The sequence below is a fragment of the Balaenoptera musculus genome, chromosome 19 (genome assembly GCF_009873245.2).
Source record: "Balaenoptera musculus isolate JJ_BM4_2016_0621 chromosome 19, mBalMus1.pri.v3, whole genome shotgun sequence".
In the NCBI taxonomy this organism is placed as follows: domain Eukaryota; kingdom Metazoa; phylum Chordata; class Mammalia; order Artiodactyla; family Balaenopteridae; genus Balaenoptera; species Balaenoptera musculus.
In genome coordinates this window covers 7763818-7785943 of record NC_045803.1, presented here as the reverse complement: position 1 = coordinate 7785943, position 22126 = coordinate 7763818, and the positions used below count along the sequence as shown (strand labels likewise).

General features: G+C 45.5%; 1 protein-coding gene across 6 annotated transcripts in view; it reads left to right on the top strand.

Annotated features, from left to right (window-relative positions):
- Positions 1-21650, top strand: part of TRPM4 (transient receptor potential cation channel subfamily M member 4) — a 36331-nt gene extending 14681 nt beyond the window's left edge. For 4 of the 6 annotated variants that reach the window (XM_036834281.1, XM_036834280.1, XM_036834283.1 and 1 more), the window contains 13 exons: positions 4671-4800; positions 4979-5124; positions 6228-6340; positions 6701-6778; positions 10018-10449; positions 15244-15376; positions 15556-15730; positions 15944-16121; positions 19950-20143; positions 20436-20568; positions 20779-20851; positions 20944-21049; positions 21289-21650. In XM_036834281.1, coding sequence (XP_036690176.1) covers positions 4671-4800; positions 4979-5124; positions 6228-6340; positions 6701-6778; positions 10018-10449; positions 15244-15376; positions 15556-15730; positions 15944-16121; positions 19950-20143; positions 20436-20568; positions 20779-20851; positions 20944-21049; positions 21289-21293 — 1896 coding nt within the window. In that variant the 3' untranslated portion in view covers positions 21294-21650. Of the gene's footprint in view, positions 1-4670; positions 4801-4978; positions 5125-6227; positions 6341-6700; positions 6779-10017; positions 10450-15243; positions 15377-15555; positions 15731-15943; positions 16122-19907; positions 20244-20435; positions 20569-20778; positions 20852-20943; positions 21050-21288 lie in introns of those variants that run through there. The other 2 variants (XM_036834282.1, XM_036834284.1) reach the window with 2 other exon arrangements.
- The last annotated feature ends 476 nt before the right edge of the window (positions 21651-22126 follow it).

The window sequence follows — 22126 nt, the reverse complement described above, 5'->3', positions numbered from 1 at the left end:
ATGCATTTCTTGTAACTTGCTTTTTCCATTAACAGTATATATTGGGCATTTACCCTTGTTCGTACATATGCATCAATCTCATCCTTTCAAAGTGGTTGCTTGTATGAGGAAGTTAGACGTTATCTGTAGCTGATGGGGATTCATTTCATCATAATTGTGCTTGCAATTTAAATGCATTGTTGTAGTTGCATTGCAGAAGGGGACAAGACTAGAGGCAAGGATGCCAGGTAGGAAGGTAAAGCTTCAGGCAGCCAAGATGGGGGCCTGGATTAAAGCTGGTGAGACATAGGTGTTGGGACACATTTGAGAAGTTTAAAAAAAAGTCATGGTATTCGAATAGGATCAAAGACAGACCCTATCTTTATGTCGAAGAAATATCTTGACAGGAGTTCTTCAGCCCTGGGTTATTTTCAGCCCATCCGGTCATTGGTTAAAAATAAATAGATTTTTTTTTAAATTGAGATAAATGTTTATCAATGTTGTAGCATGTATTAGAACATCCTTCCTTTTTAAGGTTGAATTATATTCCATTGTATGGATATACTACATTTTCTTTATCCATTCATCTGTTGATGGACATGTGGATTGTTTTGACCTTTTGGCTATTGTGGATAATACTGCTATGATTAGTGTACAAATATCTGTTTGAGTCCCTGCTTTCAATTGTTTTGAGTACATATCTAAGAGTGGAATTGCTGGACCATATGGTAATTCTAGGTTTAATTTTTTGAGGAACTGCCATACTATTTTCCACAGTGGTGGTACCATTTAAATTTCCACCAGCAATGCACAAGTGTTCCAATTTCTCCACATCTTCACCAGCACTTGTTCTTTTCTTTTCTCTTTTCTCTTCCTTCCTCTCTCTCTCTCTCTCTGTCTCTTTCTTTCTTTTTTATAATTGCCATCCTAATGGGTGTGATCTCACCTTGGTTTTTTTTTTTTTTTAAATATTTATTTATTTATTTACTTGGCTGCGCCGGGTCTTAGTTGCGGCACGTGGGATCTTCATTGCGGCATGCAGGCTCTTGGTTGTGGCATTCAGGATCTAGTTCCCTGACCAGGGATCGAACCCCCTGCATTGGGAGCTTGGAGTCTTAACCACTGGACCACCAGGGAAGTCCCTCTCACTTGGTTTTTTTTTTTTAAGTTTTATTTTTATTTATTTATTTTATTTGTTTATTATTTTTGGCTGCGTTGGGTCTTCGTTGCTGTGCGTGGGCTTTCTCTAGTTGTGGCGAGCGGGGGCTACTCTTCGTTGCAGTGTGCGGGCTTCTCATTGCGGTGGCTTCTCTTGTTGCAGAGCACGGGCTTCGGTAGTTGTGGCACGTGAGCTCAGTAGTTGTGGCTCGCAGGCTGTAGAGCGCAGGCTCGGTAGTTGTGGTGCACGGGCTTAGTTGCTCCACGGCATGTGGGATCTTCCTGGACCAGGGCTCGAACCCGTGTCCCCTGCATTGGCAGGCGGATTCTTAACCATTGCGCCACCAGGGAAGCCCTCTCACTTGGTTTTGATTTGCATTTTCTTAATGATTAGTGAGGTTGAGAATCTTTTCATGTGCTTATCGGCCATCTATCTTTCTTAAGAGAAATGTCTATTCAAGTCTTTGCCCATTTTTTAATTGACTCTTTGGTCTTTTTTGTTGACGAGTTTAAAGAATTCTTTATATGTTCTGGGTATTAATCCCTTATTAGATAGATGATTTGCCAATACATTCTCTCTCTCTGTGGGCTGTCTTTTCCTTTTGTTGATAATGTCCTTTGATGCACAAAAGTATTACATTTTGATGAAGTCCCATTTGTCTTTTTTTTTCCTTTGTTTTCTTGTGCTTTTGGTGTCATATCTAAGTAACCATTGCCAAATCCAAGATCATGAAGTTTTATCCCTATGTTTCCTTCTAAGAGTTTTATAGTTTTATAACTATTATATATATAATTATTTAACCCTACATGTTAATCTTATTGAGATTCCTTACATATGATGAGTCACTTCTGTCTTGCTGATTTTAAAATTCTTTCTTTGTTTTTGGCTTTCAGTAATTTGATTATAATGTTTTGTAGTGTGGATCTCTTTGAATTTATCCTACTTGGAGTTTCTTCATCTTTTTGGATGTACAGATTCATGTATTTCATCAGATTGGGGAAGTTTTAGTATGTTATATCCTCAAATATTCTTTCTGTCCCTTTCTCTCTGTCCTCTCCTTTTGGGACTCCCATTATGCATATGTTGGTATGGTTGATGGTGTCCCACAGATCTCTTAGGGTCTGTTTATTTTTCTTCCTTCTTTTTCCTTTCTGCACCTCAAACTGGATAATCGCAATTGACCTATCTTCAAGTTTACAAATTCTTTCTTCTGTCTCCTCAAAGCTGCTCTTAAGCCCTTTAAATGAATTTTTCATTTCAGTTATTGCACTTTTCAGCTCCAGAATTTCTATTTGGTTCCTTTTTATTTTTTAAAAATTTATTTATTTAATTATTTATTTTTGGCTGCGTTGGGTCTTCGTTGCTGCGTGAAGGCTTTCTCTAGTGGCGAGTGGGGGCTACTCTTCATTGCAATGCACGGGCTTCTCAATGCGGTAGCTTCTCTTGTTGCAGAGCACAGGCTCTAGGGGTGCAGGCTTCAGTAGTTGTGGCACGTGGGCTCAGTAGTTGTGACTCGTGGGCTCTAGAGCACAGGCTCAGTAGTTGTGGCACATGGGCTTAGTTGCTTCGTGGCATGTGGGATCTTCCTGGACCAGGGCTCAAACCCATGTCCCTTGCATTGGAAGGCAGATTCTTAACCACTGCGCCACCAGGGAAGTCCCTGGTTCCTTTTTATAATTTCTATATCTTTATTTCTATTCTCTATTTGCTGACACATCATTCTCCTGGCTTCCTTTAGCTCTTTGTTCATAATTTCCTTTAGCTTTTTGAGCATACTTAAGATAGTTGATTTAAAGTCTTTCTCTAGTAAATCCAGTGGCTAAGTTTCCTAATTTATTTTGTCCTGTGAATGTGTCATACTTTTTTGTTTCTTTGCATGCCTCATAATTTTTGTTGTTGTTGTTGAAAACAGGACATTTTGAATATTATAATATGGCAACTTTGGAAATCAGCTTAACTCCTTCCTTCAGGGGTTGTTGTTGCTGCTTGTTGTGGGTGGTTGTTGTTTGTTTAGTGACTTTCCTAAGCTATTTTGGTAAAGTCTGTATTCTTTGTCATGTATGGCCACTGAAATCCCATTCTGTTAGCTTAGTGGTCAGCTAGTGACTTGACAGAGATTCCCTTAAATGCACAGGGGTGGGGGAATAAAGCTCTTCCACTTTGCAGGTTGGCTCTTTGTGGAGCTGTCTTTCAACACTTAGGCAGGCTGTTTACAATTTGACTTTAGCCTTCACTTCCTGCTTTTGCTGAGCCTAAAGGTCAGCCAGAGGTGAAAGCTTAGGGCTTTCCATAGTCTTTCCTGAGCATGCATCCAGTCTTGGTCATGTTTGTAGCCTTCTAGATTTCCTGGTACATGTAGGAGCTTTTTATTTTTTTGTTTTATTTTTACTTCTTTATTTATTTGGCTGTGCTGCGTGGCATGCGGGATGTTAGTTCCCCCAACAGGGATCTAACCCGTGCTTCCTGCAGTGGAAGCTCAGAGTCCTAACCACTGGACCACCAGGGAATTCCCCATAGGAGCTTTTAAAACCCCTTACTCCCCCAAGCATCTCCTTCCCCAGCTGCTTCCCTCTTCCCTCCCAAGCTGTTCAGAGTATCTATTGCTTGCCTCAGCTACTTGAGGCAAAGAATCTGTTATTCTTTGCCTCAGTTAGCTGAGGCTGATACATTTGTGTTTGATGTTTTCAAACACCACCTGGGAAGACACTTCTGCTCTGGGGAAGCACCAAAAACAGTGAAACAAAGGCCAACCCTTGAGCTGTCCCTTCAGAGAGCCACCAGCTAGGTTTATACACACAACCACAATTATTTAAGAGTAAGATCTGAATTGCTCCTTCTGATACCAACAACCTGAAGCAGCAATATGGGCTGTTGCCTTCAAGGCAACCACTGAGCTGGGGAATTGGCAATGGTAAGTGGATTAGTTAAAATGTCACAGTGCTCTTTTACTGAGATCTTTCATTAAGCATTCTCCTGTTTGCTGTAAATTTTATGTTAGAGTCCAGAATTCCGAAAAAGTTGATCTTGACAGTTTTTTGCCAGCTTCTTTGTTGCTTTTGTGGAGGGACAGTGTTTTGACGTTCTCTACTCTGCCATCTTAGGTGACATCTCCATTGCTTCTTGGCTTGTCTGTAACCTCTGATGTCATTTTAATTCCAGCCCAGCCCCTGGTCTCTGAACCACCTGACTTCTGACATTTTCCCTTGATGTCCAGTTTCTTCCAGATCCATCTACAAATATTACTTCATCCTTGGTCTCTGATGACCTTGGTTAAATTCTTTTTTTTTTTGGCCATGCCACGCAGCTTGCGGGATCTTTGTTCCCCGACCAGGGATCAAACCCGTGTCCCCTGCAATGGAAGCATGGAGTCCTAACCACTGGACCACCAGGAAATTCCCGACCTTAGTTAATTCCTAACCTCTGGCTGTGTCCCTTCCCTTGATCACAAGCTTTCCTCTCACCTTCTTCACCCCTCTGTGACTCTCATTCCAAACTCTGACCCTAATTGTGACCCCCGTCTCTGTCTCTCCAGGGTTCCAATTCTGTGGCCTCAGCTCTTGGGGCCTGTCTGTTGCTGCGAGTGCTGGGGCGCCTGGAGACTGAGGCTGAGGAGGCAGCACGGAGGAAGGACCTGGCAGCCAAGTTTGAGGGGCTGGGTGTTGGTGCGTGGGGCATGGGTGCCTGGCGGGGCAGGGACAGGGAGCTGCCATGAAGGGGGTTGTAAACCTACCCATTCCTCCTCTCGTCACTCTGCCTCTTCCCCTTCAATCCCCTCATCTCTTCGCTCACACCGTCTTCCTACTACTTTTCCTCCCTCTCACATAAATCTCCTGCACCCAGACCTCTTTGGAGAATGCTACCGCAGCAGCGAGGAACGGGCTGCTCACCTGCTCCTTTGGCGCTGCCCACTCTGGGGGGATGCCACCTGCCTCCACCTTGCCATGCAGGCTGATGCCCGTTCCTTCTTTGCCCAGGATGGGGTACAGGTGAGCATCTGATATACCAACATCCCAAACAGTTCTCAGCTGGACTGTGGGAAGTCTGGAGGATAAGCCCCTGCCATGGTGGGCAGTCCATGGTCTTGACCAGCCTCTCCCCCTGGAGATAACCCCTCTCCAGAAAGTCTCAGCCTTCTCCTGGAAGGGTTGGTCTTCCCAAAAGAAGCCTCACACCCTGCCACAGTAAAGCCAACCTTCCCACAGCAAAGCGCACCCTCCTAAAAAGTTCTATTCCAGGGAATCCCCTGGCAGTCCAGTGCTTAGGATGCGGCGCTTTCACTTCCGTGGCCCAGGTTCAGTCCCTGGTCAGGGAACTAAAAAAAGTTCTATTCCAGATATAGGAATACCTGGGGCTTTAGTAAGAAGTGTCACCTCTCACACAAGAAGTCCTTCCCACTTCCTTAAGAGGTGCCCACTGCCAGGCTTCAACAATTAAAATGGTGTCACTGGACAATTACTTAGTGTTTTGGATATAGACAAACTCTGGTTTAGGAAATCCTACCCTTCCTTTGGGAAAGACCTGTGTGCCCCCATAGTTGCTCCCATCCTGCTAATCCTGACATTTTGAAAACACTCTCGGTCTCCTTAATCTAAATCTGACAGGGGCAAAGAGAGTCCCATCCTCAGTACAAGAAGTTTTGCCTACCCAGCAGGAAGTCCCATTTCACTTCTTGGAATGATTTGTTGGCACTTCAAATACTTTCCCTGAGTCCTTTGCTTTGAATGGTGGTTAACTCATGGATTGCAGCTTTTGCCTCTTCTGTAACCTCCCTGTGCTCCACCTGTGAAAAAGGAGAAAATATTAGTACCTGTCCTCCTGGAGGTGTGGTGAGGGTTAAGTGAGCTAATCTATGTAAAGTGCTTAGCCCAGTATCTGGTATATCATGTTAACAAATGTTGGCTGTTTAACTCTTTTAAAATCTGGGACAGATGTTCCTTGCCTTTGACTCCTTTCCCCCAACCCCCAGTAGTTATGGCCCCCACAGTGAGCATTTGCTCTGTGCTCTGGAGTGTGGCTTGATCCTTGTCTGGGGTCTTTGGGAGAGGGCTGTGGGGAGATTCAGGCTCCTAATCCTCCCCACACCCCACAGTCTCTGCTGACACAGAAGTGGTGGGGGGAGATGGACAGCACCACACCCATCTGGGCCCTGGTTCTCACCTTCTTTTGCCCCCCACTCATCTACACCAACCTCATCACCTTCAGGTCAGTCCCCTGGGGTTAGATTGGCAGGAGGAGGGGGAGAGGGGAGATCAGTCTCTACTTCCTGCTGAATTCTGGCTGCCTTTCTACTTGGTCTGTCCTGTGCTTCCCCCACCCTTGTTCATTCTCTTTCCCTCCCCCAGACTGGGAGCATGTTGTGGGAAGCGAGCTTTGGGGGTGGGTCTCTGCAGTATCTCTAGGGGCAATTCCTCTGCCCTCTGGCCATGGCTCTGGGGGGAAGGTCACTTTGGGATGATACCTCTCATTCCCTGCAATGTCTCTGGGTGACTGAGTTTGGTTTGGAGAATTCCTCTCCCACCTACCCTCCCCCTATTTCTCACTCTGTGTGTCCCTCCATGCCAGGAAGCCAGATGAGGAACCCACGCAGAAGGACCTGGCATTTGACATGGACAGGGACGTCAGTGGGGAAGGGCCTGGCGAGTAAGTGAAGCACCAGCACTGTGCGGGGGTAGGGGGCACCCTAGGCAGCTCCAGGAGCACCAGGTAATGGGAGCAAAACCAGAGGGGAGAAGTGGGGCTTCGGGAGATGGTGGTTTCATGAAGCCACTGAAAATACTGAGGAAGTTTCCCAAATGCCAGGCTCAAGGCTTGGTTCAACTTTGGTTCTGCCACCAAGGAGTTCCTCACTGAAAATCAATTTGCTTCATGATACATGTATTTCTGTCTTGATAAAGCAAGTGGAATTGGGTGGATTTGGTTCATTTAGGGATCTTTTGCCAATTTTTTTTTTTCTGACTCCAGGGCCTTTGCTCTTAATCTCTGTGCTGTGGTACCCATGAAGGTGTTTTCAAAATCAGTCCTAAGCAAATGAAATTGAATATTTATCAATCTTCTGTTAATTCTGCAGAGCAGAGGTGCTGGGGGACTTGGCTCTGAGTCAAGCAGAGCGGGGTTCAAATCCCGACTTTGCCTTTGTAAGTGGCTTCACCCCTGAGCCTCAGCTTTCTTTGCTGTAAAGAGAAGGTTGTACGTGTGTTAGTCAGGTTAGGTTGAGTAATGCTGCAATGACAAAGCATCCCAAACTCTCAGTGGGCGGGCAACAGTGAGGATTTAATTGTCATTCATGCTCCATTTTTGGGTTGTCTGCGGCTCTGCTCCACGTGGTCTCCACTTTGGGATAAGCAAACACCTCCTAGCTGAGATGTTGCTGGTATCATGGTAGAGGGAAAAGAGACGTGGCAAACCAGGTTCTGGACCTTAAAGCCTCCACTTGGAAGTGACACGTGTCACTTTTGCCCACATTTCATTGCCGAAAACTAGTCATATGATAATTCCTTAGCTCTTAATTCTCCCACTGGGAGGGAACCAAAATGTTTGGTCCACAGTAATACAATATACCACAAAGCCTGATGGAACAGTTGGGAGGATTCATGGAGATAATGTGTATTAAATGTGCATGTTGTAGTGCCTGGCACAAAGTAAGTGCTCAGCTCATGGGGACTAGCATTACTACTGCTATTACTGATACACTTATTTGTTTTGTTGAATGGTGTGTGTGTGTGTGTGTAGGTATAAGGGTCTAAATCTATGGTAATAGAGAAACAGAGGAAGAGGCCCCATCTTTGCACCCTCCATCTCTACTTTAATCATCTGAATGGGAACAGGGAGGAAACTCAGCCCCAGTATTCCAGAAGAAAAAGTGTTTCTGGTAACTGTTAGAAACATAATCAGACAGCCAGAAGTCTGTAAAACCTACCACCTGCTGTGAAACAAGTCAAATTTAAATGTATTATGTATATACATATTTTTTCTGAGACAATGCACAAAGAATACAAAATATTTGTCAAGGTAGAAGAGACTACTAAGAAAAAAATTTGGACCACTGAAAAAAATTAGACAGAGGGTCCCAGTGTCACGATCCATAGTGGTATCCTTGTCTGGTGAGTTCCCAACATTTGTACCATATGATGATGACAATAGCTGAGGTTATAGAACACTTACAGTGGACAGCCAATGCGCTAAATTGTTTTGAAAATCAGTTCATTTAATTCTCTCAACAACCCTATGCCATAGGGTCCATTATTATCCCCATTTTACAGATGACATAACTGAGGCATTAAGTCACCCACCTCAGATCATGTGATTGGTCAGTGGTGGAGCTGGGATTTGAGCCCAGATCTTCTTGTTCCTGAATCTGTGCTTTTAGTCACTGTAGAAAGCCACCTCCCTGGAGAGCTTTGTAAAAGGACAGATTCCTGGATGCTTCTCCTCCAGGGAAGCATCCAGGAATCTGTGTGTCTCCTGCCTGGAGGTGATTCAAGATGGCAGACTTTGGGGAGCATTCTGACCCACCACATATTTTTGTTACCAGGTCTGTTTTCTCTTATTATTGGGGAGCTAGTTCTCCTCTCTGCATCTCACTTTCTTTAGCTTGTAGTGTTCTTTCTGCTTATTTTCTTTAGAACAGCCTGAAAAAAACAAAAAAAGAACAGCCCTATTGAGATATAGTTCACATACCATTCAGTTCACCCATTTAAGGTGTACAATTTTCAGTCGTTTTCAGTATATTCACAGAGTTGTGAAATCATCACAAAATTAATTTGAAAACATTTTCATCACTGCAGCAAGAAATCTTGTACCCATTAACAGTCTCACTCCCCGCTCCTCCCTCCTCCCAGTCCCAGGCAACCGCTAATTTACTTTCTGTCCCTACGGATTTGCCTGTTCTGGACATTCCATATAAACGGAGTCATACACCAGGTGGTCTTTTATGACTGGCCTCGTTAACTTAACATCATGTTTTCAAGATTGATCCACTTTGTAGCATGTGTCAGTGCTTCATTCCTTTTTATTGTTGAATAATATTCCATTGTTTGAATCTACCACATTTTATTATCTATTCATCAGCTGATGGACATTTGGGTTGTTTCCACTTTGGGGTTTTCTTTCCACTTGGTTTATAAAGAGAGGATGCCTTTCCAAGCCAGTTTATTTTTCCTGTTAGCTTTCTGAATTTATTATTATTTGTATTATTCATTTTTCTGTTTCTGATTTGAGGTCAGAATTAAGAGTTAGGATGAAACTGGGACAGAGGATCAGAACTCAGGTGAGAAGGGTCAGAGATATGAGTGGACCTAGAAGCTTAGAATTCAGATATGGCTGTACAGTCAGAGATCAGATATAGAGAAGGAAGAGTTATCTGAGAAAACTGTGCTGGATAATCTGATATCAGAATTTATGGGTTAGAAGTTAATATTCAGGGATGGAGTTGTCAAACCTGGGGAACCAAGGCCATGAAAGTGAGGGGGTCAGAGGTCATATTTGAGGGCCAGAGGTCAGATAGATGGTCCAAGGTCAGACAGAGAGTCAGAGGTTGTGAAGGTGAAAGAAGAGGGACTTGGAGACAAAAGCCAGACAAGAGTCAGAGGTCAGCCCAGAGGCCAGAGGTCAGAAAGGTGGAAAAAGTCAGAGGTGCAAGCTCAGCAGTCTTGATGGTAGGAGATTTCAGAGGTCAGAAATTAGATACAGGGGTCAAAAGTCAAGGTGATGGCGGACATCAGACTTAGTTTCAGGTCAGGCAGGGTCAGAAGTCGTGAAGGTGGGGAATGTCTGGAAAGGAGGATGAGGAGGATATGAAAGTTTAGAGGTCCTGATAATGGTGACAGTCAGGTGCAGAGGTCAGATTGAGCCCTTCTCCCTTCTCTCCCTCTCTCCCCCAGGACCACAGACCCTCCTGAGAAGACGCCCTTGGGGGTGTTGAGGCCGCCCAGCCGCAGGAGCTGCTGTGGGGGGTGCCCCCAGCGCCTGCGCCGCTGGCCCCAGTTCTGGGGAGCACCGGTGACTTCCTTCATGGGCAACGTGGTCAGCTACCTCCTCTTCCTGTTGCTCTTCGCCCACGTGCTGCTCATTGACTTCCAGCCCGAGACGCCCAGCGCCCTGGAGCTGCTGCTCTACTTCTGGGCCTTCACCCTGCTCTGCGAGGAGTTCCGCCAGGGGCTGGGTGGCGGCTTGGGCAGCCTGGCCATGGGGGCCCCCAGGACAGACTCCCACCAGGCCCCACTGCGCCGCCGCCTGCACCTCTACCTCTCAGATGCCTGGAACCAGTGCGACTTGGTGGCCCTCACCTGCTTCCTCCTGGGCGTGGGCTGCCGGTGAGTGCCCTGTGACCTTACACTCCCAGCCCATGGCGACCTCTGACCCTTCCTTCCTGGGGGTGGGGGGGTGGGAGTGGGGATGGGGGTGAGGGGTGGGGTTGGGGGTCTCAACTCTTGGCTTCCCTGTGGCAGGCAGAGGCTAAATCCAACTCCACTTATTCTTTTCCTTTTTTCATTGAGGTATAGTTGATGTACAATATTATATACGTTGCAGGTATACATATAGTGATTCACAGTTTTAAAATAACTTTGCTTATTCTTTTTTTTAAAAAAATTAATTAATTAATTAATTTGGCTGCATTGGGTCTTCGTTGCGGTGCGCAGGCTTCTCATTGCGGCGGCTTCTCTTGTTGCGGAGCACGGGCTCTAGGCGCGCAGACTTCAGTAGTTGTGGCTCGCGGACTCCAGAGCGCAGGCTCAGTAGTCGTGGCGCACGGGCTTAGTTGCTCTGGGGCATGTGGGATCTTCCCAGACCAGGGCTTGAATCCGTGTCCCCTGCATTGGCAAACGGATTCTTAACCACTCTGCCACCAGGGGAGCCCCTGCTTATTCGTAAAAAAAAAAAAAAAAAAATCCCATCTTGATTGAAAGTACTGCCTAAAGATGTTCTGTAAGCCATTTGCTCACATGTGGATATCTGGCTTTAGGGCTGATAGGATAGAATGAGGACCCCACTGCTCTTCATTCTAGATCTGGACTTTACAGGATGTTTCTCTAGTCCTCAACATGGCCCTGCAGCTGCACCCCTGTCCTGGACCCCAGACATCAGGCCACACACCGAGTGCCACCCTCACCTCCTCCCTCCTCTTCCTCTACAGCCCTGGGTCCCAGGCCCCGTCCTCCTGGCCCCTGACTTTCTCTGCCTCATCCCCCTGTTTACCTCCACGCCTGCCTCTCCCACCTGGACCCTCGCCCCAGCCTCTCTTCCCTCCAATCCATCCCCCACAGGGCCCGCAAGGGTCTTTCTACACCCAGAGCTGGCCTGTCTCTCCCTGCTTCTTGGGGCTCTCCAGCGCCCATGCACAGAGTCTCAGCCCCTGCCCTTCTCTGCCAGGGCTGCCTCCCTGATTTCTTTCTCTTTTCTTCATTTACACTCTGGCTTGTCTGAGAGCGACTTGCAGTTCCTTCTTCACAAGGCCAGTGGTTTTGACCGTGATCCTTGGTATTTTGAATCTGCGTAATTATAAAATTGCAATCAGAATTTTACCAGTACTGACGGATTCTTACCAAGGAACTATTTTCTAGTTACTTTAAACTGCCTTGATTGATTTTACATCGCAGGGCAGTGAAAGTAGCTTCAATTATTTTCTTTTTCAGTTTCTGAAATTATTTCAACTTGATTAATTATTATTTGGGTTAAGTTTTACAACAAATATTTGGTTCAACGTTTGTGTTTTTGTCCGTATCAAATTTTGCCAAAATCTAGGGTCTGTGTTTGTGAATTTTACTTTGTGGCTTTTATTTCTTGCATGTCTGGTTTTCCTGGGTCAAATTTCATAATTTTAAATTTCATCAGGGAGGCCTCAATGCTTTGTCAACTTTTTACTCCATAAAAATCTTGACTGTTTCTGCTTATTTCTTAGCTAATTTACAAAAAACTAACTGTGAGGAATTACCCTCAACTATTTTCTGTTGCCCAGACTGGGCTATATAATGTTAGCTCATTTCTTCCATAGTTTCTAGATTGTATTGTGTGGTGCCAGAGAGAGGGCAAAGGGCAAATCAAAATGTCCTCGGGAATAAATTGTGTTGTCTTTGGGTCTTGGCACATGCTGTTTCCCCTTCCTGAAACACTTTTCCCTCCTCTCCTTGGCCAAGCCACTCCTACACTTCCTCTCAGCCTCAGCTTTGCTGTCTCTGCCTCTGGAGGTCTTCCTTTCTCCTACCCAGACTCTGGGTCTCTTCTTTGTGTTCCTCTAACATCCTGAGAGTCCCCCCAATAGTGCTTTGACCATGGCTTTTGCTGTCTCTCTCCTCATACAAGATTATAAACTCCTCAAGCCACATCTATCTTGTCTCCCAGCAACTTAAAACATCTTTGAATATAGTCTGTGCCCAAAGAAATGCAGAAGTGCGTCCTTATTGAACAAGATTATATTCAAATGAAGACGAGCATAGAACAGAAACAGATTATCTTCCTCAACCATTTCAAGCTTCCTCCTTTTCTCAGCAGTTACCTCCATCAACAGTTTGGTGCACATCCTGCCTGTTCTTTTTCTATGCATTTACCTACTTCTTTTATACACAGATATTATACACAGATGATACTATATTTTATTATTCTTTTGCAACCTCTTCTTTTCCTCTGTAATATGCCCTGACATTCTTTCCATGTCAATATTTGCAAATATTCCTTATTCTTTAAAAATGTTGCATCAGATTCCTGAAGAAGGGGTTTTAGTCTTCGCTGGCTAAGGCAGACAAGACAGACTTCTTCTTGCCAGATTTAATAAATGAATGAATTCCTTTCATGAGGCAGTGGGACAAAAATTCTGAACTTCAAGAGATAGAATTAGGCCAAAAATTTCTCTACAAAGCGTCTTTCATTTTCTACTTGAGATAACATGAAGTTATAATCAGATATTAGCTGCTCTGTGTCCAGTACTCTGATGGTGAGTTGTTTTTTTGTTTTTTTGTTTTTAAATAAAGTCCTAGCTGTTAGGACACCACTGCTTTTGAAGAGAGCAGACAAAGAACTTTGTGGTCACAACCTAGTGACTATTTACAGGGGATGAAGTGTCCTGACACCCCCTTTTATAATCTGGATGGTTCACAGCAATGACCCCCTACTCTTTTCTCAGTTGACACACTGAGAGTTATGCTTCCTCTGTGCTGTGTTAAAAATGGTACAAAGTAATTCGACATGAATAATTTATTCAAACAGCAGGATAAGAAAGTTTTGTAGAACACTGTGCTTCTGTTTATTCCTTGTATTTTGTATAAAGTATCTTCTGAGAGGAAAGGGCTAGGACCATGTGCTACCACCCTTTAGGAATACCAGTGATAGACATTTTTGTCAAGCTCATCGTTTTTTAGGTGGGGGAAGAATTATTGGACAGGAAAAAAAAATCCCAAAAATCTCATTTTACACGGGAGAAATTTCCCATGTTCTCCAGAATTGAATGGATGAATCGTTTTATTTTGCCAATCCCTTCCGGATGGACATTTCAGTTGTTTCTAATTTTTTATTATTCCAAAGTAATAACAGTTTACATCTGAGATGTCAAAGGGTATGTGTATTCTTGATGTGGATTGCTTTCCTTGTAAAATAGCTTCTTCCGGCTACACACCCACCATCTGGGTAAGACACTGCCCCCTTGAGGACATGCTTGATGATACCTGATATTTTCAATCTTTAAAATTTTGTAGCTCTCAATTTAACCTTTACATGTTTTGCCAATCTGATGGGAAAAATGACCTCTCCTTGTTTTAATTTATGCATCCCTGACTCCTAGTTGGGTAAGTTGGGCATCTTTCATATCTAATGGCACATGTACTCTGTCAACTGTCTTTTCATATCCTTTGCCCCAGTTTTTAATTTATTGTGTTCATCCATCTCTTGCATGTATATATTTTTTGGTAGGTGCTCTCCTTATACTCTGGATCCCAATCCTTGGTGGTTTTGTTCTAAGTATCTTCTTACAGTCTGAAGCTTGTCTTTTCACTTTTGTATGTTCTTTAAACATTCTTTTATTCTTTAACTTTTCATTTCGAAAAACCCCGAGACATAAAAAAATGTTGCAAAAACCGCACAGAGAATTCATCCAGATGCCCCAAATGTTAACATCTTATATTATCAGAACCAGGAAATTTTATTTAAATTTCATCAGTTGTCCACTGATGTTCTTTTTCTGGATCAGGAGCCAATCCAGGATTCCATGTTGCCTTTAGTTGTCATGTCTCCTTAATTGTCTCTAATCTGGGACAGTTTTTCAGTCCATCTTTGGCTTTTATGATCTTAACACTTTTGAACAGTCCAGACCAGTTATTTTGTAGAATTTGCCTCTGTTTAAATTTGTCTGGTATTCCCTCCTGATCAAATTTAGGCTATGTATTTTTGGCAGAAAATTTTGCCTTTCTCTGTCCATCGTATTTATGTTATCTTTTAACACATAAGTTTTATATTTCAAAGTAGTTAAATATTCAGTCTTTTCCTTTATTATGATTTTGTGTCTTGTATATAAGACTTTTTCTTATATGACATTTATCTTATGTCAAGCTTATGAAGAAATTCTTCTATATTTTCTTACTAAGATTTTGATGTTTTCCCTTTTACTCTAGGTTTTTAATCCCTTCAAAGTTAAAGTACATGATGCAAAATAGAGATATAATTTTTATTTTCCCCATAGGGATTGCTGATGTTATTCACCATTTGACCTTCCTCTGTGAATTGTGTGTTATCCTTTATCCGATTTCCTGTTAGGTCGTTTGTCTTCTGCTTATTGGTTTGCTGGAACTCTCTATATTTTGCCTTTTATAGGTTGGACAAATATTCCTGCAGTTTTCACAACTTGATTGCTACAGGGACCTCCCAGCTTTTTGCTAAGGCCATTGTTCATGCAGCCATTATTTAATGGGTACCAGCGCCCTGCGTGGCCCAGCTTGGCACTGTCATGGGTGCCAAATTTTAAATCTGAGTAAACCCCGGGTGAATCGGAGGTGTGGGGGGGTCCCAGTTCTGGCCCTGGGGAGGCCACACCCTCACCTTCAGCCTGGTGTTGGGAAGACTCGGGGTTTTCCTTTGCACGCTGTAACCCTTGAGTGACCCCTGCCGCGTCACCCATACCCCAGGCTGACCGCAGGACTGTATGACCTGGGCCGTACTGTCCTCTGCCTCGACTTCATGATCTTCACGGTGAGGCTGCTGCACATCTTCACAGTCAACAAACAGCTGGGGCCCAAGATCGTCATGGTGAACAAGATGGTGAGGGGTGCGGTAGGGCTTGTGTGGGCGGGGCCAGAGGAGGAAAGGGGCGGAGCCAGGGAAGGTGTCGTGGACTCTGGAACGCAATGTCAGGGAAGGAGGCGGGGCTTTGGATGCAGGGGCGGGGCCAGAGTAGGGAAGGGCAGGGCCCGGATTGGTCTCATCTTCCTCTTCTGCAGATGAAGGATGTGTTCTTCTTCCTCTTCTTCCTTGGCGTGTGGCTGATTGCCTACGGGGTGGCCACGGAGGGGCTCCTTAGGCCCCAGGACCGTAACCTCGCGAATATCCTGCGCCGGGTCTTCTACCGGCCCTACCTGCAGATCTTTGGGCAGATCCCCCAGGAGGACATAGACGGTGAGGAGGGATGAGAGGGCGTGACACCCTCCCTCTGAGTCCCCCCTCTCTCTCCCCTATCTCTGGGTCTCTGGCCCCTCCTCTTTCTCTTTGCGTCTCTGTTCCCCCCTCTTTCTGGGATTCTGTCTCCCTCTCTGCTCTCCCATGCCCGTCTGGATTTCTGTCTTCCTTAGGTCTCTGTCTCTCTGGCTCCATCTCTATCTCCCTTTACAGCGGGCCTCATGAAGCCCGACAACTGTTCATCGGAGAAGGGCTTATGGGCGCGCCCCTCAAGGACCCAGGCAGGCTCCTGCGTCTCGCTTTATGCCAACTGGCTGGTGTTGGTCCTCCTCGTCATCTTCCTGCTCGTGGCCAACATCCTGCTGGTCAATTTGCTCATCGCGATGTTCAGGTGAGTCCCCACTGCTCTCTGATGATCTGACCTCATCTGGGTGACCTCACCCAGCATGACCCTTGACCCCAGCATGATTTTTTAAAAATTTATTTATTTATTTTTTTCTGTGTTGGGTCTTCATTTCTGTGTGTGGGCTTTCTCTAGTTGCGGCAAGCGGGGGCCACTGTTCATCGCGGTGCGTGGGCCTCTCACTGCTGCAGCCTTTCTTGTTGCGGAGCACAAGCTCCAGACGCACAGGCTCAGTAGTTGTGGCTCACGGACCTAGTTGCTCCGCGGCATGTGGGATCTTCCCAGACCAGGGCTCGAACCCATGTCCCCTGCATTGGCAGGCAGATTCTCAACCACTGTGCCACCAGAGAAGCGCCCCCAGCATGATTCTTGATCCCAGTCTAAGCAATTCTAGTTTTAGTCTCTGAACTCTGATTCAAATCTAATGCTGGCTTGTCCTAAACCCAGTTAGAGTCTGCTCCTGACCTGGCCTTTGGAATCTGATCTGCTCTCTGAGCCCAGGCTGAAGATTAAAAATTTTTTTTATTGTGGCAAAATATATATAACAAAATTTGCCATCATCACCATTTTTAAGTGCACAATGCAGTGACATTAATTACATTTATAATGTTGTACAACCATCACCACTATTTCCAAAACATTTTCATCACGCCAAACAAAGTGTGTACCCATTAAGCAAGGGTAACGCCTCATTTTCCCCTCCCCCACCCAGTTCCTGGTAACCTCTAATTTACTTTCTGTGTCTATGAATCTGCCTCTTGGAGGTGATTCATGTAAGTGAAATCATACAATATTTGTCCTGTTGTGTCTGGCATAATGTTTTCATTGTGCAATCACGTTGTAGCATGTACCGCCACTCCAGTCCTTTTTATGGCTGAATAATACTGATGTATTTTTATAAGGCATTTTGTTGATCCATTCATCTGATGATGGAAACTTGGGTTGGTTCCATCTTTTGGTTATTGTGGATGATGCTGCAATGAACATTGCAGTTCACAAATCTGTTTGAGTCTCCGTTTTTTATTTCTTTTGGGTATATTTCTAGAATAGAATGCTGGGTCATATGGTAATTCTATGTTTAGCCTTTCCTTACCAACAGTTGTTATTTTCCTTATTAAGAGGTTCTAGCCATTCTAGTGGGCATGAACTGGTTATTTCATTGTGGTTTTGATTTGTATTTTCCTAATGACTGGTGACACTGAGCATCTTTCCATGGACTTATTGCCCATTTGCACATCTTTAAAGAAATGTCTGTTCAAATCCTTTGCCCATTTTTAAAAATAAATTTATTTATTTTATTTATTTTTATTTTTGGCTGTGTTGGGTCTTCATTGCTGCGCGCAGGCTTTCTCTAGTTGCAGTGAGCAGGGGCTACTCTTTTTTTTTTTTTTTTAATTTATTTATTTATTTATTTATTTTTGGCTGTGTTGGGTCTTTGTTTCTGTGCGAGGGCTTTCTCTGGTTGCGGCAAGCAGGGGCCACTCTTCATCGCGGTGCATGGGCCTCTCACTGTCGTGGCCTCTCTTGTTGCGGGGCACAGGCTCCAGACGCGCAGGCTCAGTAGTTGTGGCTCACGGGCCTAGTCGCTCCGCGAGCATGTGGGATCTTCCCAGACCAGGGCTCGAACCCGTGTCCCCTGCATTGGCAGGCAGATCCTTAACCACTGCGCCACCAGGGAAGCCCAGGGGCTACTCTTTGTTGTGGTGCGCGGGCTCCTCATTGCGGTGGCTTCTCTTGTTGCGGAGCATGGGCTCTAGGCGTGCGGGCTTCAGTAGTTGTAGCACGTGGGCTCAGTAGTTGTGACTCGCGGGCTCTAGAGCACAGGCTCAGTAGTTGTGGCGCACAGGCTTAGTTGCTCCGTGGCATGTGGGATCTTCCTGGACCAGGGCTTGAACCCGTGTCCCCTGCATTGGCAGGCGGATTCTTAACCACTGCACCACCAGGGAAGCCCCCATTTGCCCGTTTTTTAAATTGAGTTGTTTGTATTTTAGTGTTGAGTTGTAGCAGTTCTTTATTCTGGATATTAAACTCCTATCACATATATAATTTGCAAATATTTTCTCCCATTCTGTTGGTTGTCTTTTCCTTTTCTTGATAATATCCTTTGATTCTTAAAAGTTTATTTATTTATTTATTTTTTTGGCTGTGCCACACAGCTTGCGGGATCTTAGCTCCCTGACCAGGGATTGAACCAGCATCCCCTGCATTGCAAGATGGATTCTTAACCACTGGACCACCAGGGAAGTCCCTGGGATTTTCTATTTCTATATGTAGGCTATATCATCTGTCAATGGAGACAGTTTTACTTCTTCCTTTCCAATTTGGATGCCTTTTAGTTCTTTTTCTTGCTTGCTGTGGCTAGAACTTCCAGTATAATGAATAGAAGTGGTGAAAGTGGGCATTCTTTTTTTTTTTTTTTTTTAATATTTCTTTATTTTTTTGCCTGCGTAGGGTCTTAGTTGTGGCATGCGGGCTCTTTGTTGTGGCACATGGGTTTTTCTCTCTCTAGTTGTGGTGCGCGGGTTCCAAAGCGTGTGGGCTCTGTAGTTTGCGGCACGAGAGATCTCTCGATGAGGTGCAGGAGCTCAGTAGTTGTGGTGTGCGAGCTTAGTTGCCCTGCGGCATGTGGGATCTTAGTTCCCCGACCAGGGATCGAACCCACGTCCCCTGCATTGGAAGGCAGATTCTTTACCACTGGGCAACCAGGGAAGTCCCGAAAGTGGGCATTCTTGTCTTGTTCTTGATCTTTGGGGAACGTTTTCAGTCTTTTTTCATTGAGTATGATGTTAGCTGTGGGTTTTTCATAAGTACCTTTTATCATGTTGAAGAAGTTTCCTTCTATTTCTACTTTTCTGAGCTTTTGTTTTGTTTTGTTTGTTTGTTTGTAACCATGAAAGGGTGTTGGATTTTGTCAAATGCCTTTTCTGTGTCTCCATGTCAATTGAGATGATCACATGGTTTTTTTTCCTATGTTCTATTAAGGTGGTATATTACATTGATTGATTTTTGTATGTTGAACCACCCTTGCATTCCTTGCATATATCCCACTTACAATCCTTTCAATATGTTGTTAAATTAGGTTTCTAGTATTTTGTTGAGGATTTTTGCATGTATATTCATAAAGGATATTGCTCTGTAGTTTTCTTGTGATATCTTTATCTGACTTTGATATTATCATGGTAATGCTGGCCTCATAGAATGAATTGGGAAGTGTTCTCTCCTCTTCAATTTTTTGAAAGAGTTTGAGAAGGATTGGTGTTAAATCTTTTTAAAATGTTTGGTAGAATTCACCAGTCAAACCATCTGGTCCTGGGCTTTTTTTGTTGGGACATTTTAAATTAGTGATTCAATCTCTTTACTTGTTATAGGTCTTTTGAGATTGTCCTGTTTCTTCTTGAGTCAGTTTAGGTAATTTGTGTGTTTCTAGCAATTTGTCCATTTCATCTAGGTTATCTAATTTGTTGGTGTACAATTATTAATAGCATTCTCTTATAATCCTTTTTATTTCTATAAGGTTGATAGTAGTGTCCCCATTTTCATTTGCTATTTTATTATTTGTGTCCAGGCTGACTTTTGAACCTGACTCCAATCTCTACTTAATTCATGATAGCTTTCCCAACTTGACCTATGACATCTGACCCTGGACACTCCTAACCCAGCTACTAATTGCGTCCTGTAATAACCTCCAACTTTATTGATCTTGACATCTGCCTGCTGCCTTGGGCTTCAAACAGATATTGCCTGACAGCTAATCTTCATCCTCTCTTCCTGAAGGGGCGTTGACCTCCAGTGACCCTTGATCTCTGGTCCCCACAGCTATACCTTCGGCAAAGTACAGGGCAACAGCGACCTCTACTGGAAGGCGCAGCGCTACAGCCTCATCCGGGAATTTCACTCTCGGCCCGCACTGGCTCCGCCTCTCATCGTCATCTCGCACGTGCTCTCCCTCATCCGTCGATTGCGCAGGCGCCGGGCCAGCTTGCCACCTTCAGCAGTCGTCGAGCATTTTCGTGAGAGGCCGGCTTGGCCCAAAAGAGAGAAACCTAGGGGGCGGAACCTGGAGAGAAAGAAGAGCATGTATAGGCTGGAGGAGGACGCCCAGGAGCACTAGTGGGCAGGGCTTAGTCTGTCAGGGAGCTGGGCGTGGGATATTAGTGGGAGGCCTAGAACGGCGAAGGGGAGTGGTCTGGGAGATCACCAAAGCTCATGGTTTTGGTTGGGGAAGCTGGGTCTAGGAGCGGGCGAGCCCTTTGACTCGAGGATGGGCGAGCCCTTTGACTCTCTCCTGACCCCACTGTCCAGGGGTCCACCTCTCGAAGGAAGCAGAGCGGAGGCTGTTGACGTGGGAATCAGTGCAAAAGGAGAATTTCCTGCTGGAGCGAGCTCGGGACAAGCGGGAGAGCGACTCTGAAAGTCTGAAGCGCACATCGCAGAAGTGAGGGCGGGGCCTGGCTCTGGGCGGGGCTTTTGGCTTCAGGAATCGAGCCCATGATTTAGATCCTGCAAAGACCCAGGCTAGAGGCGGAGCCTGCGGGGACAGGGTCCTAGAATGCTAGGGAGGAAAGCTGAACTACAGAGGGCGGGTCTTCGAAGGTGGGCGGGGCTGGTAGGCTGCAGGCACTGACCTGAAACCCTGGATCCCCAGGGTGGACACAGCATTGCAGCAGCTGAGACAGATCCGCGAGTACGAGCAGCGTCTGAAAGGACTGGAACAGGAGGTGAGGACCCTGGGCCAGGCTGGGGGAGTATGGCTGGGATGAGGGGCAGTAGGGTTCCAGTCTGGTGCCCTGATATCCTCCCTGCTCCCCAGGTCCAGTACTGTAGCCGTGTCCTGGGCTGGGTAGCTGAGGCCCTGAGCCACTCTGCATTACTTCCCCCAGGGGGGCCGCTGCCCCCAGCCTCACCTGGGCCTAAAGGTCAGTGTGTGTGGTGTACCTGTGTGTATCTCTGGCGTCTATCACTACCTACGTCTGTGTCCCTGCTTTCCGGGTCTCTCTTCCCCTATCTCTGAGTGTTTTTCTCTTTAACTGGCTTTCCTTAGTCCCTGGTTCACTCTCGGTCTCCTTTTGGCTTTTTGTACATCTTTGTTTTTACCAGTCTCTTTATTTTTTCTGTCTTCGCCTCTATGCCCACCACCTCTTCTCTCTTCCCCCAGACTGAGCCCTGCTGGTGGACTTCAAAGAGTAGCTGCCATAGGGAGTTTTGCTCCCAGAGTAAGGCCTAGCAGGTCCTTGACCCCTGCACCTGGCGACCTTGTCCTTGAGGTGAACCTCATGCCCACGGACTACCACCTCGGCCGCTGTCACGACCACTGCAGGGAGTGTCATCCACACAAGCCACAGCAGGCTTGGATCCTCCCAGAACCAGCCCTACTCTGGAAGCATGAGCCTCTGGAGCCCAGGCATTGCCTCTCCAGGCTGTACCACAGCCTGCTGGGCTGGAGAAGGCTGCAGGGTCCTTGAGGTACCAGAGCCCACTCACAGCTCCCCACACTGGAGAAATAAAGCCATTTGAGAGGAGTAGTGTCTGGATGCTTGATTCTTGGGGAACTGGTGGGTGTCTAGATCCTTTGGGGATGGGGGCTGAAGCTGGGGGTGTGTTTGGGGTCCTTGGTTCGTTTGCTGCTTTCTTTCAGGTATCCCCCGGCTGTTTTTTCCTCTCAGCCCCACTATTCCTGTGTGACTCAGGCCCAGCACCTCTTATCTGCACTATTTTGATGACTCTCACTTCAGTGGGATAAGAACCCTAACCATCTGTACCCCCCCCATTCCTGCCCACCAATGAAAGAAGAACTCAGAGATAAAAAGTAAGAGTATTTCCTGGAGTGGGGGTGGGTGGGTGCTGTGTACATCTGCTTTGGCAATAGGGGAACAGATGATGCAAATTTGAGTAGATAACTGCCTATGTGTCTTTAAAAAGTCTAATTAGTGGAAAATTGCAGGCCACGCACGCACGGAATTGAGGCAAATACGCATCATTATACATGCCGTTTA